The 15,518-nt window shown below is 41.8% G+C and overlaps 1 protein-coding gene across 15 annotated transcripts in view; it reads right to left on the bottom strand.

Moving 5' to 3' along the window:
- Positions 1-15,518, bottom strand: part of MCPH1 (microcephalin 1) — a 229,824-nt gene that overhangs the window by 169,643 nt on the left and 44,663 nt on the right. For all 15 annotated transcript variants that reach the window (XM_043510356.1, XM_038397543.2, XM_043510353.1 and 12 more), the window contains one exon: positions 12,716-12,828. In XM_043510356.1, the coding sequence (XP_043366291.1) occupies positions 12,716-12,828 (113 nt within the window). The remainder of the gene's footprint in view (positions 1-12,715; positions 12,829-15,518) is intronic.

The following is a 15,518-nucleotide window of genomic DNA, read 5'->3' as shown; positions in this document are numbered from 1 at the left end:
AGCCAATGAGAAAAGCTTTTCTTAACTCAGTCCTGCTGCACCTTAACTAGAAACATACAATGCATCTTACCAAACACTTAACTTGCTCATGGTAGCACCTGCTGATTATGTCTGTATTTATTGCTATCCTAATGACTGGAAAGAAGATTTTTAATTTACATATCTAAGATAATTACATTTCATTCTTTTTTTTAGCCAAAAGATTTTCCACTTTATTTTTGCCAAATTCACATAAGCTGTTAGTATCAATAGCTCTTGGAAACTTCATCAGCTTAATACAATTTCCTAAAAAAATAAATCCAGCTTCTGGACTTTTCATTTTCATATTAGGCACTCAAATACATCCCTCCAATAAAGTCCGTATCAATCTGGATCCAGGTGATATGGTCCTGTTTATTACCAGCATGGAGCATATTCCTATGGGCAGTGTCACGGAAGCCATTAGAAGAATATGGTGGATAGTAAAAATACTGGTGCAGTCAATAGTTAGATTGTATCTCTGTAAAAACACTAGGAGTCAGATCTACTATGGCCACTTTACACCCAGGGCAAGGGCTAGAGCCATGTAAAGAAGTCCTAAAAAGCCCCATATCTAGCTATGAAAGTATTGCCCCAGCACAGGCACTGCAAAAGGTAGCCATAGTGGGTGTATTGGGGCAGGGGTTGGGGAAACTGAGGTTTATGCTTGGGTAGGGCCCAAGCATACATGCTGCAGGGATCCCAGGCAGCACTGTGGCACATAGCACAGCCCAGAGAGGCTGCTGTAATTTAGGGGCTGTCTAAGTTACACTGAGGCCTCTCCAGCCCCCAGAGGCCATGGGCTGGGAGACCACAAAGATGGCTTTAAAAGACTACAGTTTCCCATCCAATTCCCTCTGCCTGGGTGGCAAATCTCATCCTATGTACTTATATTACTGTGGGTTGCCTCAGCACAAACTCAATACTTTGGAATACACCAGTATTAACAGTCAGGTTCCCACTTTGCTGAATTTGTATTCAAAGATATGTTACCTCAAATGTACCAAAAAAGCTGCTTAACTGAAGGTCAATACACAAAGTTCTAGTACAGCCCTCATGCAGCTGCTTCTCAAGCCTATAAACTGAGATATTGGCTGCAGCCTACAGGGCACATAGTCAGGGTATAAAAACTGCTGGATCCACACAACTGTGGATCCTTCAGCCTGTCCTGACACCATTCCCTTTAAAGACAGCCTTGTGGGGCCATCAGAGAGCCTCTGGAGCACACAGAATGAATACAGCAACTAGCCTGTGTGAATGCTCCGTCAGTAGCTTCTCTTTTAAAATGTCTACCATGAGGCTTAAGGAACACCAAATTCACCCAGAAGTCCATATGCAAACTACGAACTGAGGTGAATTTCACTCTCAATGAACAGTTAGTTATTCCCTCTTCATTCAGAAGTGCACATTTCTGTAAGCTAGGTGTCATCTATTAAGCAGATGTGTCCTATTGCTTCAATAGGACAATCGATGTGTTTTAAGATGGTTGGCCAGTAGAAAACTGAGCCAAACTATATGTTTTAATTTTTAGTTCTACATTTTTTAAATTAATTGCTTTTACTCCCTTTCCCCCTTTATATACACACTATCTACACTATTTGTGTCTGGTTTATTTTACATTGTGCTTTTATCATAAAACATGTTTGAATTAGCAGTTTCTTTTCTAAATGGTAAAAAAAAACCATCTGGGGAACATCACTGAGTTTCTAATGCACTTTTATACCAGAATTATTGTTAATAAAAACACTGGAAAAGGTGGCATTAGGCAAAATGACCCTTTTTATTTATCATTCATCTGTGATTCCTAAAGACCTTCACATTCGTATCCTAAAACAGAACATATTTTTCCCAAATGACACAAAGTCTGGAAGGCATGCTGTGTTATAAATTAGACACATATAGGACCTTTACATGATTTCTGCTTTTTCTTTAAGTCTCTCATAAATACAGTTGCATTAAATATTTCATTTTAGAATCTGCCAACAAGCATATTTTTTCCAAGTCACATGCAATATAAAACATGTATTTCAATACCTCTCAAAAGAAACAGCATTTATAAATCCTGCCAATACTTAAAAACAACGTGATATTTCCTGTATGTTAACTGACCTATTCTGCAAAGAGACACACCCAACCTCCAAATTTGTTCTCTTACTGCTAAATAAAATGCATCCATGATAAAAATTTGCTTGGAATAATAATATTTTACATTTGTTCCTGGTTAAGTTCTGGACATAAGGTCTGAGGAAGTTAGGCATCTTCTTCACAGGCCAAGCAGCATTTGTTCAAGCAACATATGCCACCTATTTAATATGCACTACTTTGTCCAAATATTCCCCTACTGGCTATACCACTAAATCTGGAGAAAGCCACAACCTAGAGTGGAATTATTTCAGTGACAAAGGAAATAGGACTACAAGTGCTTTTCATCTACTCAACCAGATGAGAAAGCCAGGTAAAAGAACTGAACTTTCCATATTTGAATCTCAGACAGGTTACTCAGATGTTCATCCTGCCAAGGGTTTGGCCAGGGAATCATTCCTAGTGGTGATCACACACTAGATAACTAGTTTGGATTTGTCAAGTCCAGTTAAAAGCAAAACAGAGTGAAAGAACAATATTCAATTTGTTTAGGGATGCCCTACTCCATCTCCTCTAGGTCATGTGCTTGCCTTACCAGCTCCCAGGCCTCTGCCAGTTGCTCAGAACTAAGGGACATACTTTCAGCGTTCACTGTTGCATTTTAGAAATCAAGTATTTCAATGACCAAGTCCATAACACAGAACCATGTAGATTGCAATGAAACAGGCAAGAATTAGGTCAATTTCACTGTGTAGCTTAGGAAAACTATGATCAGGATCCCATATTTCAGAGCACAAGGACATCAAAATCCAGGGCATTTATTGTATCACCATGAAACCCCTTTCATTCCCAATCCCTCACCTTCCCACACATAAATGCATGACTGTCTCATAGTTGATAACACCCATTGACAACATTCATCAGTTATTCACAGTGGTTTTTAAAGTTAAGGAATTGTTGCTATACTCTCCAGACAACCCTGCTCTACTTGCTGGACCTCTAAAATTGCCCAGCTTGCCTACACTTCTGGGTTTTCTGTCCCCGCCTGCAAACTGAATACCAGACTTAGATTCTTGGCTCCTCTTCCTAGCTCCATGCAGCAGTTAAAAGTATATGCACTGTAATTCAATTAACTCCTCATAGGACACTAGAGAGCAGAGCAAGTGACAGACAGGTGCTGACAGGACAGGGAGACAAAACTAAATGTCAGGTACTGGCTGCAACAAAACGGCAAATTTCACTGCAAAAATATTGGTTCTGTTGCACCTTGGAAGAATGAAATTCCATGGCCACAGAACAGCAAAGTCCAAGGGGCCTCCCTGTGATTGAGGGAGTGCCAAAGAGCTATTATTTCAGACCATCTTCACACTGTGGGTGGCATCCCTGCAATAGTTTACAGTCTGCTCAGATTTTCCGTGTTCCCTTTGCAACAACAACGACTAAAAACAACTGTTCTTTTAAAATGAAAACAAATCCTGGAGCACAATTCTACAGCAAGGGGAGAATTACATGGCAAGTTCTGCAGTTTCAGAATACACAATTGCCTGGCTATGATTAACAGCAAATACAGGCACTGGAGTTATTCCCTTAGACAGTCAACCCACAAACAAAGAAGGGTGAGGGCAGAGTAGCATCCCTCCCTCCTAGAAAGATGGAAAGGTGATCAGTACCATAAAATTCCCATCACAGTACCCAGGAGACTGGAGTAGCGACAGAGGCTCCACTCCCTCATAAAGGCCAGGGAAATTTGGAGTGGGAAGGAGAAAATCTTCTCTCTTTTCCAACAGCCAGATACTTTTACAAAGACAGGGAGAATGGCTTCAAATTAAAGACATGAGATGAACAAGAAAAGAAACCCTCTGCAGAACCTAGAGTCAGCATTTTGGTAGGAATCCCAAAATCCCACTTTCATCACCACTCCCCCAGAATGGACCTTTGGTCTGACCTAGTATGGCTGTTCTTATGTAAGAAGAGTTAAACAATTAATCTCTCCCTGTCTAAGTCAGAAAAGAAGTTCAGGAGAGGGAGATTTTAGAGGCAGAAGAAAGAAGACAACAGAGAATGCCAAAGATAACAGGCGAAGGGAGAGAGTAGAAAACAAGAAACACAATGACGACAATTTGGAAAAATATACACCATGGACTACTATTGGAAAAAAGGAAGAAAAAGAGGATGAAATAAAAAAAAAAAGAGAAAGTTTGGAAAAGACACACAGTGGAGGTCAAACATTTTAACTACTGCTCTGAATCTAATTTTAATCCTAAAAAAATACCAAATAAACATTGACTAATGTATGCTCATCTCTCCAAATGATCTGGAGACAGATATTGCACACTTTACTTTTTATTAAAACATTGAGCAATGTGAAAAAAGTTTTCTCAAAGTTAATTCGGAGCAGTTGTGATGTTGCACTCCATAATGTTTTATGGAAATATGCTTATCAGTGTGAATATAATGTAACTGGAATATGCTTTATGCAAAAGGTCTCTTGTAAGGTATCATTACAAAGCTTATGATCTACTGAGTGTGTTCATCCTATTTGATTGTATACATTATTTCTATGTCTGAAGTTAGGAAAATAAGATATAAACTAGTATTACTGATGTAAACCCATTAAGTGGGAGCCTTGAAGGGTGCTTCAGAATCAATGACCTGTAAATACCTCTGTTTACTTGCAAACCTTCCTGGGTAGTGTGGGCCAGCCTTGGAAGAATGGGGCCTGGGGTCTCACAGGACATGTGAGCATGTCACCTGATGCTGGAATCCATCTTAAACCTGGTGCTTTTCCATTTAGAAGGAGGGGTGAGGACCCAGAGAGATTAAAAATCCCTCCTTGTGCCAAAGCTATAAAAAGGGGGTGGAACAGAACAAAGGGGGCTGCAGTCATGAGAAATCCCCTAGTTACCACAGAGCTGGAACTAACAAGGACTGTACCAGGGAAAGGATTGAGCCCAGACAAGGAAGGAGTCTAGTCTGTGAAAGAAGCTTATTGGAACATCTCTGAGGGTGAGATTTACCTGTATTCAGTTTCTTAATGTATTAGGCTTAGACTTGCGTGTTTTTGCTTTATTTTGCTTGGTGACTTACTTTGTTCTGTCTGTTATTACTTGAAACCACTTAAATCCTATTTTTTTTATACTTAATAAAATTACTTTTGTTTATTAATTAACCTAGAATAAGTGATTAATACCTGGGGGAGCAAACAACTGTGCATATCTCTCTAACAGTGTTATAGAGGGTGGACAATTTATGAGTTTACCCTGCATAAGCTTTATACAGAGTAAAATGGATTTATTTGGGGTTTGGATCCCATTGGGAACTGGGTGTCTGGGTGCTGGAGATAGGTGACCTGCTGAGCAGTTTTGGTTAAAGTCTGCAGCTTTGGGGCATGGACCAGACCTATCTGTGTTGCAGCAGGCTAGCGTGTCTGGCTCAACAGGGCAGGGTTCTGGAGTCCCAAGCAGGCAGGGCAAATGGGCTCAGAGGCTACTCCAGCACGTCAGGTGACAGTCCCAAGGGGGTCTCTGTGACCGAACCTGTCACAGCAGTTTTATGCTCCTACAGCAACAATTTCAATTAAAAAGTTAGCACAACTATGACTGTACCCATACAGAAAAAACCCACCTGCAACCATTACTCTAATTGTTTAAATGTAAGAGGTTTAGTTTCCTGGTCCCTTGACAGATGAATCTGCTTGCCTCTCCAACTGGCTTGTTGTTTAACTTGAGAGTTTGCTGGTTTTCAGTTAATACACCACCACCACCACCGGAATGTGCTTTTTAAATATAAAAAATGAAATTTAAAAGATGACATAAGTGCCAATGAAGTTATTTAAAGCCACAGTTTGTGTTTAAATAACTATCAGTCAAATGTTGCAGTTTGCACTGAGGCAAAACTGCCACTGATTTCAAAGCTAATGAATCTGCAGCTTCAAGCACCTTTTATGTTTTCTGTAATGAAGAGAGGCATAACTATTTAAATAAGTCTAATATACAAGAGAAGTAAAATAAATCTTAACAGATTCTCTTCAACCTACAGTATGCAACCATAAAGTGGTTAATTTAAATGTATAAAGACAAACATACAAACTAATTCACTTAATAAAAGTGTTATATTACGAATACAAAAAATTATGTCAATTGCTAATGAAATGGAAAAAGGAAATCTGTTGTTCGGAGAGATTTACAACGATCTTCAAGAGCTGTATGGATATAATTTAAAATGCAGTTCCGTAAACTAGACTGTTTCCGAGACATACAGAATTATGCCAGATATCAGTTAGCTTGCAAAGGATATTCATATTCCAAAAATTAAATATCCCAAATGGGAGGATCTCATCAGCAGTGGCTTTTCCTCTTGGTGATTTTCATGCCAAAAGGGGAACAGATTCAGTTTTACACTGACTAGTCAACAAGGCAGCTGCAGCCCACTGAACTGCTTTGGTTTTCTGGCATGATAATGACAACCTCAAAATAACAATTAGGTATCCAACAACAGTAATGAAACTAAGTTGTTTACCATAGAAACTATATTTTACCTTTGTGCAAGCCTCCACTGATATCAGTGTGAGTTCTACTGTAAATTAAGGATACTAATGTAAGCCTGTAAGTTTATATTTGTGGTCCAGGAGACAAAGTAAGGAATTTGCCCCCTCTGTAGAAGGTGTAAGACACCCTGGGATAGATGGTAAAAAAAGCAAACAAGTGTATTAATATCTGAAAGTGGTAAACAGTGGTAAGAGGACTGTATACAGGAATTTTGCTGGGAATGGGATACTCTGTAGACCAGTGATTCTCAACCAGGGCTCCAGGGCCCCCTAGGAGGCCACAAGCAGGTTTGAGGAAGGCCGCCAAGCAGGGCCAGCATTAAACTTGCTGGGGCCCAGGCAGAAAGCTGAAAGCCCACCGCATGGGGCTGAAGTCCAGGGCCCAGAGCCCCACCACCCAGGGCTGCAGCCAAAGTCTGAGCAATGTAGTTTAGCAGGGGTGCCTCTGGCACACAGTCCCAAGCAACTGCCCTGCTTGCTACCTTTTAATGCTGGCCTTGGCTTTTATATGCAGAAAACCAGTTACTGTGGCACAGGTGGGCCGTGGAGTTTTTAATAGCATGTTGGAGGGTGGGGGGGTGGACTCAAAAAGAAAAAGGTTGAGAACCCCTGCTATAGACTATACCTATAGTATTTCTGAAATGTATAGATTCACAGATAAGGCCAGAAGGATCCACTGAGATCATCTAGTCCCGCGGTTCTCAACCCGTGGCCCAATTAACACACAGCTACAGCCCAGCTGTGTGCTAAAGATCACCAGGCTGCACGGTGGGGACTGGGTTCCTGGCTGCCCTGCACAGCAGGGTACAGGCTGCCCAGCCCGGCGGGGGTCTGGGATTGGGACTGCTGGCTAAGCCGGCCGCCGCCCAGCCCTACAGGGTCTGGGGTTGGGGCTCCTCTTGTGCGTTTAGCCATGCAGCAGCCAAGCATCCAGTGCAGCACTGCCAAGTTCGGGTGCAAAGGAATGCTGTGGTTCTGAAACAGTAGATCCACCCAGAGTGGCAGTCGCAGCGGGGCGGCCAGAGAGAGGTCCAGCAGCACGCTGAACCAGCGTTGATGAGGCCAAACTGGGGCTATTAGGATAACCTTCGCCTTGTCCTGTTTGACCTTCATAAGGAACTTATGGATTAATGGCACCGTTGGGAAGGCGTACATTAGAGCCCACAGCCATGGGAGCAAAAAGGCATCCAATAGGGAGCCCCGTCAATCCCCCGGATTGAGAAGAATATGTAGCACTTTCTGTTCTTCCAGGACATGAACAAGTCCACCCAGGGAGTCCCCCACCTTCGGAAGATCATGCTGACCACCTCCGGATGGAGAGATCACTTGTGGCGAGATGAGAAGGTCATGCTGAGGCAATCTGCCACCATGTTCCTGGCTCCGGGGAAGTGTGCAGCCATAAGATGAATGGCATGCTGCACACAGAAATCTCAGACAGAGAGCTTCTTGACGAAGAGCTGATGACCGGACTCTGCTTTACCTGCTGATGTAAAACATTGTGGCCTTGTCCATCAGGATCTGCACCACCTTGCCCTTCAGGTAAGGCAGGAAAGCCTGGCAGGCCAAGCGATTGTCTTGGGACCAACAGCCTTCATGCTGAGATTGCTCTGGTGGGCCCCCCAGCCAAGGTCCAAGGCATTGGAAACCACAATCAGTGACAGGGCCACAAAGGGTGATGGGGCCGAGTTCTTGGCTTCAATCTGAGGGTCTGTCCCAGGAAATGCAGTCCTCCATCCAGGACCTCCCCTTTGATGGAAGTGGGCTCTTCTTAGAGCAAATGGCTGCGAGGCTGCATGGACCCAAGGACACTCAAGCTACCCTCCGCTCACTAGGTTTGCATACACTGCAGTCAGCGAGGAGACAGTTCAGGCCACCCCCATCTTCTAGGCCTTGGCCTCCCCGGCAGGGCTCCTCTAAGAAAAGAGATGAAGTCATGGCATTCAGCTTTCACCATTGCCCCTCTGCCTCCTGTTCACCTGTCCAACTGGGCTCCTCAAAACACGCAGGGGTCCAGAACACTAGTTTTGAGGGTGCGCTCAAGGATGGCGCCCAAGCATGCCTCAGGATCCAGCACCCTAGTCATTCCTCAGCCACCTGCGTCCCTTCCGGTCTGCTTGCGAGTAACCTCAGACTGCTGGGTGCTTGACATAATATCTCTGGGCAACACCCTGTAATTTTCAGCCTTCCCTCCTTTCCCCGTGTCCTCTTCAGGGACACTTCCCATGAGCAACTCCTCATTCAAGAAGTGGAAAACCACCTATGGCTGGAAGCGGAGGCGGTCCCTTGGGACATGAGGGGAAAAGGGTTCTACTACTGCTATTTCTTAATTCAGAAATGAAAGGGGGCCAAAGACCCATTTTTGAAATGCTGCCAAATCGGCCACATCCCAGGCCATCCGGAGGGAGCGCCTCGCCACAGCGGTATCCTCCTCCAAAATGGTGGAAAACTCCTGGCCCAGGTCCCCAGGCAGAGAGTCTTTAAACTTGTTTAGGGAGTCCCACAAAATAAAGTTGTATCTGGCCAGTGGGGCTTGATGGTTAGACACTCTAAACTGAAGGCTGACCATCGAATAAACTTTCCTTCTGAAAACGTCCAACCTCTTCCGTCTTTATTTTTGGGAGTGAAACTCACCTGCCCTTGCCTGTCCCTTTCATTGGCCACAGAAATGACCAGCGATCCCAGGGGCAGGTAGGTATACAAGTATTCAAACCCTCTAGCAGGCACAAAATAGTTCTTTTAGGCCCACTTGGAAGTTGGGGGGAGATAGAGGATGGGGTTTGCCAGAGGGCCTTGACTATCTTTAAAACCCCTTTGTGCACAGGATATGCGACCTGTGAGGGGGTTGATGCCGTAAGCACATTGAATAAGTTGTTCAATTGCTCTGCCATTTCCTTCAAGCCCAAATTCAAGGCCATCCTTCGCAGCATTGCTTGGTGCTCCTTGAAGTCATTGGGTGAGCTAGCCCACCCAGGCCCTGCAACTGCCTCATCTGGTCCACAATTGTACCACTGGGGAAGAGGCTGGGACTGCCTCCTTTGCAGTGGACACCTGCTGCTCTTCCCCAGTGTCAGAGTCTGCTCCGCTCACCGATCCTGGTACCATGGTTGCTTCTCTGAAGCGGCAAGGGAAGACTGCTGCCACGATCTGCATGAGGGAGGCATGATTATATTGTTATTTTGACAAATAAAATATACAAAATTTTGAAATATTGTGTGCAGAATTTTAAGATTTATTGGTATAGAATTCCTCCAGGAGTATAGGGAGTGCAGCAGTCAAGTCTGAAGGACTTGGTGCATCTGTGGCAGCCAGACAGTCTTTAGATGATCAAAGCTCTACTGATGATGGGTCCAGACCAGCACTCAGACTGAATGAGCCAACGCCTATCCTCTTGCTTTCGTACCAAGGTGACTGATTGATCTTTCTTTTTTACTTGCTTTACCTTCTAATCTGGGAGTCTTCACAGGAGCCAGATCCTTAAGGTCAAAATGCAACGTCCCACGCAACCTGAAGTGGCTTGTGCGGGAAGCATGTTTCTTATGGACAGTCCTCAAAGAGGATCTGAGAGTGCCCTCTAGTCTCATGGGGAGCCCTAGAAGAGTCTTGGGGCTTAGATGTTGGCACATACTTGGTGGGCGCTGTTGGTCAGTTGAGGCTGATGTATAGGGAGGTCTCCCTGACCCAGATCAGAGAGGGGCCTCGTAGCCTTCTCCATCAGGTGCTTTCATAGGTGAAGCTCCCAGGCTTCTCAAGGTCTGGGTGGGAAGGAGCAACAGATACTGCACTTTGCAGAGATCTACATCTCACCTAGACAGTACAGGCATGATTGATGTTCAACACTAATGGAGAAGGAGTGAGGGCTGGAGACACAATTCTTCAATCCCAGTTAATATAGTGACAACCATTCAAGATACTTCTTATGGGAGTCCTGATTCTAAACAAACTTTTGAAGGAAAATTAACTAGTTTATATTGTTTCTCAGACTGTTTTTTACAGGTTAAATAATAACTTGAGCAGATCACATTTCAAAATGAGTATCTGTAACTACAGTAGCAAGATCAAACACAGCCTTATACAACTGGAATTCTGCAGAACCACGCTTGGGTTCAATTAGACTGGAAGCAATAGCAATTTATGAACTTTTGAAAGACCCTTTGAATTTGTATTGTGATGAGATTGGATTCTGCTATACTGCTTGTATATTGCATTATGTAATATGCTTAATATTAAGCAAGCAAAAAAAAAGTTAAGATAAACAAGGATCCCAAAATAGATAAGAGCAATGAGATAAAATTGGAACTATTGTATACACTTGTGGTAGTAAATAATTTACACAGACTAAAGATGAATGAATCAGTGACAACAAATCTGATACAACAGTAATGATTGAGATTTTGTAAGTAGTCCTAACAAAGATTGAATGGTGATATTTTCTGGGGTGCAATACAGTGTTATATTTTTGTGGCAAACCATGAGATGGTTCTGACTAAATTCTTCAAAATAGTGGACCAGAAATCTTCAAATATAGCAACAGCTGTGATTTCTGTTCTTTCTTTTTAAAGAGAATCTGTCTGTGAACAGTTAAAAGAATCAAGTAGCATCAAGGCAGGAAATAAAGTCATAATTTCAACCCGAAGCAACCATTGGTCCATCTAGTCCAGCAACCTGCTACCAAGAGTGGCATTTAATTTGGAAGTTCTCTAATAACTGCACCTACTTAATATTTCAATGTAGAAGGAAAATAGGTCCTTTGATCAGCAGATCTCTTTGAAATTCTTTAGACAGACATTCATTGAAACACATGAGCTAGCTTTCTATCCTACTTTAGCTGATTTATACTTCATCTCTGCATTCTCTCTGGGTGATTTTGTCTGCAAGAAACTTCAGTCATCTTTATCTTCATTCTTCCATTTGGTATATAGTGTGTTAATTGACTTTACCAATTATATTTGCTGCTAATCAATTTTACATTTACCAAGAACAAGGTTTTTAAAAAGTGAAAAACCAAAAGGATTAAGAGTAGCAGCCGTGTTAGTCTGTATTCGCAAAAAAGGAGTACTTGTGGCACCTTAGAGACGAACAAATTTATTTGAGCATAAGCTTTCGTGAGCTACAGCTCACTTCATCAGATGCATTTGGTGGAAAATACAGAGGGGAGATTGATATACACACACAGAGAACATGAAACAATGGGTTTTATCATACACACTGTAAGGAGAGTGATCACTTAAGATGAGCCATCACCAGCAGCAGGGGAGGGAAAGGAGGAAAACCTTTCATGGTGAAAAGCAAGGTAGGCTATTTCCAGCAGTTAACAAGAACATCTGAGGAACAGTGGGGGGAGGGCGTGGGGGGGAGAAATACCATGGGGAAATAGTTTTACTTTGTGTAATGACTCATCCATTCCCAGTCTCTATTCAAGCCTAAATTAATTGTATCCAGTTTGCAAATTAATTCCAATTCCGCAGTCTCTCGTTGGAGTCTGTTTTTGAAGCTTTTTTGTTGAAGGATAGCCACCCTCAGGTCTGTAATCGAGTGACCGGAGAGATTGAAGTGTTCTCCAACTGGTTTTTGAACGTTATAATTCTTGATGTCTGATTTGTGTCCATTTATTCTTTTATGTAGAGACTGTCCAGGATTAAGTGACAGTAGTTCTATAGTGATGCTTTATCTTCCAAGTTTTACATTCAAGTCCTGCTTGAACCATAAATTGTTTAGTACTATACATCACATAGAAGTGAAACCCACTTTGTTTAAATGGATACTTCACAATACAACTGCTAAAAATATCACAATTAGTAGTTCTCTGATAAAGAGAAACTTGAGGCATGTTTCCAAGTCATATTCTTAATACATTGACAATTATATGATGTAGTTCATACATAGTCACTAGAGTAGGCCGTCTAGGCCTTCCTAGTTAATATTCATCCAAAATATAAACAAAAAAAAATGACAGAAAATTCAATAGATTATTTTGCATTGCACACTGAGGAAAGTTTTATCTTTTAAAGGTGTTAAAATTATATATTACATATAAAAAATGGTCTTGCCATTGTGTCTATGAAGACTGACCTTTTTGATTCTCCCAGTTTTCTTTGATTCCCCACAAGGCTTATTCTTGTTTTCATTAAAAACTTCACAAGAGCCATCTGTAGCCTCACATACTGAAGTTTCATTTTCAATACCTAAAAACCAAGTGCATTAAAAGTTTAGAACCTTGTGGGGAAAGCAAGGTGCAATCTGCTAAAAAAAAAAAAAAATTCTAAAAAAAGGTTTTAGAAAGCTTTTCACCCAAGTAGCACCAAATATGATTAAAACCTTTTCAAAATATAATTTGCATACTAACATTTGTCGTGTTTACTCTATTTCACTCAAACTATGACAGTGCATTTACCCTCCTATGTCTCTGGTTTAGCCTCACAATTTCTAGCCTCATGCACAGTGGCACAATGATACAGTATCTGGATTTTCAAAACACACAAAGGCATTTTTACTTAGAAAAGTATTCCGAATTTCTTTGTATCCACACAAAGCCTAAATTTGGGGATATAAAGCACAGATGTTTGAATTTTTCCTTATATGTCAATGTACACTAGCCTACTTAAAATGAATTGGCAGTCTCAGACCTATTTTCAGATCATACCCCCAAACGCAATTGGCACCTTGTCATCAGGAAGAGGACTAAATGGGCCTGGAGCCTAGCTACTACTCTAAATATGGCCCTCCAGAAGAGGATAGGGAGGCTGCCAAAAGGAAGCATGCACTGTCATTGCCTGTGCTGTATCTGTTCTGTGATTTAATAACTTTCAGTCTCCAGGGCTGTCAAAATCACTTTTGAGATGTTAATTTGCCTGATTAAGATATTTACTCTTTGATCAATCTTTTGATAAATGCAGGTTTAATTACTGAAGATTTAATTAGGTCATTATTGCCAATTTAGTTTACTAGAGTCTAGTCTAGGACATAGCACAATTTTTCATTTCAAAATGTTAATGTCTTGTTAAAGAAAGTTTAGTACCTCAGGTATTCGAAATTCAACTCCCCCCAGATAAGCTGATTTTCTATTTGTTTTAGGGGATAAAACACAAAAAAAGTGTACTAAATCAATATTCATGAATATAACTGCATTTAAAACTTGACCAAGCAAAATGAATCGTATAAATGATTTTTTTTTTAAAAAATCATTAGTAAAATCTAAAACTTTCAAATTCTCTATCAACTATCCAAGAACATCCAAGCATTTTAAAAAATGACTTTTTAAAAGGACAAAAATATGGCAAGTAATTTAAGAACCAAAAAGTGTCATTTATCCATTATTAGTGTTTAAATTTTTTCAGTTTTAATCTAATTAAGTGTTCCACCATTTCTTCTATTTAATGTGTGTGCCTTACTATTTTAATTTTATCATCCCAGTTATGAGTAAGTTTCACTTAGATTTAGAGTGTCACATTCTGGTTCTCATAGAACCGAAAAAAGCTGATGAGTTTTAATTCCAACGCTGCAGAGTAATATTTACATAATGAAATTTCTCACTAATTCATGAAGGCATATACCTTAATATTACATTTCAGGTAAAACCCTTTCATATGGAAGAGCTAAAATTGGGATTTAATTTAAATTAAAGTGTCCTTTTAAATGCAGAGTAGCAATTATGTAGCTTTAGCATTATTGGTTTATTATATATATTTGAATTACATTTGTGCCTATGGGCCCCAATCATAGACCAGGATTCCATCAGGCAAGAAACAAGGTCAGCTCCCAGACTGCTCCACTGGGCAGCACAGCATGTGGAGAAGGTGACCAGCCCTCTGTGAAGAAAGAAGTGGTTCGGGACTATTTAGAAAAGCTGGACGAGCACAAGTCAATGGGGCGGGATGCGCTGCATCAGAGAGTGCTAAAGGAGTTGGCGGATGTGATTGCACAGCCATTGGCCATTATCTTTGAAAACTCGTGGCGATTGGGGGAGGTCCCGGATGATTGGAAAAAGCCTAATGTAGTGCCCATCTTTAAAAAAGGGAAGGAGGAGGATCCTGGGAACTACAGGCCAGTCAGCCTCACCTCAGTCCCTGGAAAAATCATGGAGCAGGTCCTCAAGGAATCAATTCTGAAGCACTAAGAGGAGAGGAAAGTGATCAGGAACAGTCAGCATGGATTCACCAAGGACAAGTCAAGCCTGACTAATCTAATTGCCTTCTATGATGAGATAACAGGCTCTGTGGATGAGGGGAAAGCAGTGGAAGTGTTGTTCCTTGACTTTAGCAAAGCTTTTGACACTGTCTCCCACAGTATTCTTGCCAGTAAGTAAAAGAAGTATGGGCTGGATGAATGGACGATAAGGTGGATAGAAAGCTGGCCAGATTGTCAGGCTCAATGGGTAGTGATCAATGGCTCCATGTCTAGTTGACAGCCAGCATCAAGTGGAGTGCCCCAAGGGTCGGTCCTCGGATCGGTTTTGTTCAATATATTCATAAATGATCTGGAGGATGGTGTGGATTGCACACTCAGCAAGTTTGCAGAGGACACTAAACTGGGAGGAGTGGTAGATACACTGGAGGGTAGGGATAGGATACAGAGGGCCCTAGTCAAATTAGAGAACTGGGCCAAAAGAAATCTGATGAGGTTCAACAAGGACAAGAGTCCTGCACTTAGGACAGAAGAATCCCATGCACTGCTACAGACTAGGGACCGAATGGCTAGGCAGCAGTTTTGCAGAAAAGGACTTAGGAGTTACAGTGGACGAGAAGCTGGATATGAGTCAACAGTGTGTCCTTGTTGCCAAGAAGGCCAATGGCACTTTGAGATGTACAAGTAGGGGCACTGCCAGCAGATCGAGGGACGTGATCGTTCCCCTCTATTCGACATTGGTGAGGCCTCA

The sequence above is a fragment of the Dermochelys coriacea genome, chromosome 3, assembly GCF_009764565.3.
Source record: "Dermochelys coriacea isolate rDerCor1 chromosome 3, rDerCor1.pri.v4, whole genome shotgun sequence".
In the NCBI taxonomy this organism is placed as follows: domain Eukaryota; kingdom Metazoa; phylum Chordata; order Testudines; family Dermochelyidae; genus Dermochelys; species Dermochelys coriacea.
Note: the sequence above shows the minus strand (reverse complement) of the source record. Positions and strands in the feature narration are given on the sequence as shown.